At 40.2% G+C, this 2,500-nt stretch overlaps 1 protein-coding gene across 1 annotated transcript in view; it reads left to right on the top strand.

Annotated features, from left to right (window-relative positions):
- Window positions 1–2,500, top strand: part of LOC144974466 (uncharacterized) — a 452,079-nt gene that overhangs the window by 443,252 nt on the left and 6,327 nt on the right. The window contains exons 15-16 of the mRNA XM_078917354.1: window positions 533–707; window positions 1,572–1,687. Coding sequence (XP_078773480.1) covers window positions 533–707; window positions 1,572–1,687 — 291 coding nt within the window. The remainder of the gene's footprint in view (window positions 1–532; window positions 708–1,571; window positions 1,688–2,500) is intronic.

Genomic DNA, 2,500 nt, shown 5'->3' on the forward strand with positions numbered 1-2,500 from the left:
CTATTGAATTCTATTAGACCCAGCTATCAATTTATTATTGATAGTTAAATTTTCAAGTTAAATTGAGACAGTCAGTTTTGTATTAGGAATAATACAAAACTGACTGTATCAATTTAACTTGAAAATTTAACTACAACGTTTATATATATTGAAAATTTGTGTGCGGCTATGTGGTCTAGTGGTATGACACTTGCTTTCGGATCGGAAGGTCCTGGGTTCGAGCCTCGCGCTCGACGCATAGTTGAGTCCTTGGAAAAAGCTCTTTACTCACATTCTCTCACCGTACTCAGGTGTAAAATGAGTACATACCTGGCCGTTAACAGGGTTGTCTTTGCCCGAAAAATTGTAATATCGCCTAACAGGCGTCATGTCCCGTCCTACATGTTAAATGTTGCTGTTTACCAGGGACCTCTTGTAAAGCGCTTTGAGCATATTTAGTGGATATTGCGCTATATAAAGCTCAATTTTTCATTATTTTTTTTAATATAGAGTTTCAATTTAATTGATTGTCACCTCCTATACCTTCCTCCAGTGGTGTGAGCAAGACCCCCGTTGTAACCGTCTCCAGTTGACCGATCTCCTTGTAGCTCCCATGCAACACTGTACAAAGCTACCCTTGTTGCTTCACAATGTCATGAAATACACGGCCGACGAGGATGAGAGACAGCAAGTGGCCGAGTCGATAGAGAAGGTGGAGGCATCTTTAAGTAAGTTACCTTCATCAACACGACCACAACCACCACAACCACCAAAGCCAGTAGATTACTAATATTATTCGTCAAAGACACAATAAAAAATAGTATAATATACTATCCATCATCATAATAAAAGATCCTTCTCATATTCCTCCTCCTCACCCTCTTTACCATCCTCCTCCTCATCTTCCTCCTCCTCCTCCTCATCTTCCTCCTCCTCCTCCTCATCTTCCTCCTCCTCCTCATCTTCCTCCTCCTCCTCATCTTCCTCCTCCTCCTCATCTTCTTCCTCCTCCTCATCATCCTCCTCCTCCTCATCATCCTCCTCCTCCTCCTCCTCCTCCTACTACTACTACTACTACTACTACTACTACTACTACAACTACTACACTACTACTACTACTACTACTACTACATACTACTACTACTACTACTACTACTACTACTACTACTACTACTACTACTACTACACTACTACTACTACTACTACTACTACTACTACTACTACTACATACTACTACTACATACTACTACTACTACTACTACTACACTACTACCTATACTACTACACTACTACTACTACTACTACTACTACTACTACTACTACTACTACTACTACTACTACTACTACTACTACTTCTACTACTACTACTACTACAACTACTACTACTACTACTACTACTACTACTACTACTACTACTACTACTACTTCTACTACTCCTTCAACTCCCTCTTCCACCTCCCCCTCCATCTTCTTCCTGCTACTCCAGCCTCTCATCGTTATCATCCTCGTCATCATCACATATCGTTGTCCCGCATCAAAATATTCATAATTCATTCTCATTCTTTTTCAATGTACTATCTATCTTCTACCAGAACAACTAGAGGAGAAGATGAGGTGGATCAAGAACTATGAACGTGTCCAGGAGGTGCAGAGAAATATTGTGTGGCCTACAGTCACGGAGCTTGATCCTCGATGTGTTATTCCAGATGTGAGTTGACTTACTTACTGATTTAAGGCCTTTCGCTTCCTAATCATCCGATCGGGACGCCTCGGTTGCCTCTCTAATCATCCGTGTCATTTCCTTCCACAGTTCACAGTCTTTTGCTGTGGATGACAATTTCATCAGGTCTTCCATTGAATTTAATTCTTTGTCAATTTGAAGGCGTTTTAGGTCTCTATTGAAGACAGTATAAATTGACGTGGGTGGTCTACCTTGATAATTCTTGTGTCCAGATGGGGGTGAAAAAAGTATTCATGGCTTTATTAGCTGGTATATTTTCATCTCTTCTGAGTATATCCCCAAAAGCCACCATCTTGCCTCCAGGATTTGAATGGATAAGGGTCTTTCATTGATGTGAGATAATTTGGAAATTGTAGACATTGTGAAGTCTGTGATCTAGCGTACGGGGTCTCGCTTTGCTACAATACTCAAGCTGTGTATAGTGTGATCAGTGTGTAAAAGGATTGATAGTTATCATATCAAAATCCAGTCTCGGCGTTTCCCCTTGGTAATGTATTTCACATGCATAACGCCACTGGACTAGGGTGTGAAATTAATACTAGATAGATTCAAAGAAGTGTTGGATGTTGTAAAAATGTTATTGAATGAAGGAGGCCTAATAGATGACTTGTACTGTATGAAATGGTAGAATGGTTTTATATACTCTGCTGATGGAATGTATGAAGCAATGTGAAGCCCATTAAGAAAGGTAACGCGAGGAAACATGCTGTATAAATGATCATATCACTTCATTTGGTAATTTGTGACCCTTCGCCTCAAAACGGTATTAAGCCGGGTTCG

The sequence above is a fragment of the Berghia stephanieae genome, chromosome 6 (assembly GCF_034508935.2).
Source record: "Berghia stephanieae isolate SIO BIC M18660-M18661 chromosome 6, UCSD_Bste_1.3, whole genome shotgun sequence".
Lineage (NCBI taxonomy): Eukaryota > Metazoa > Mollusca > Gastropoda > Nudibranchia > Aeolidiidae > Berghia > Berghia stephanieae.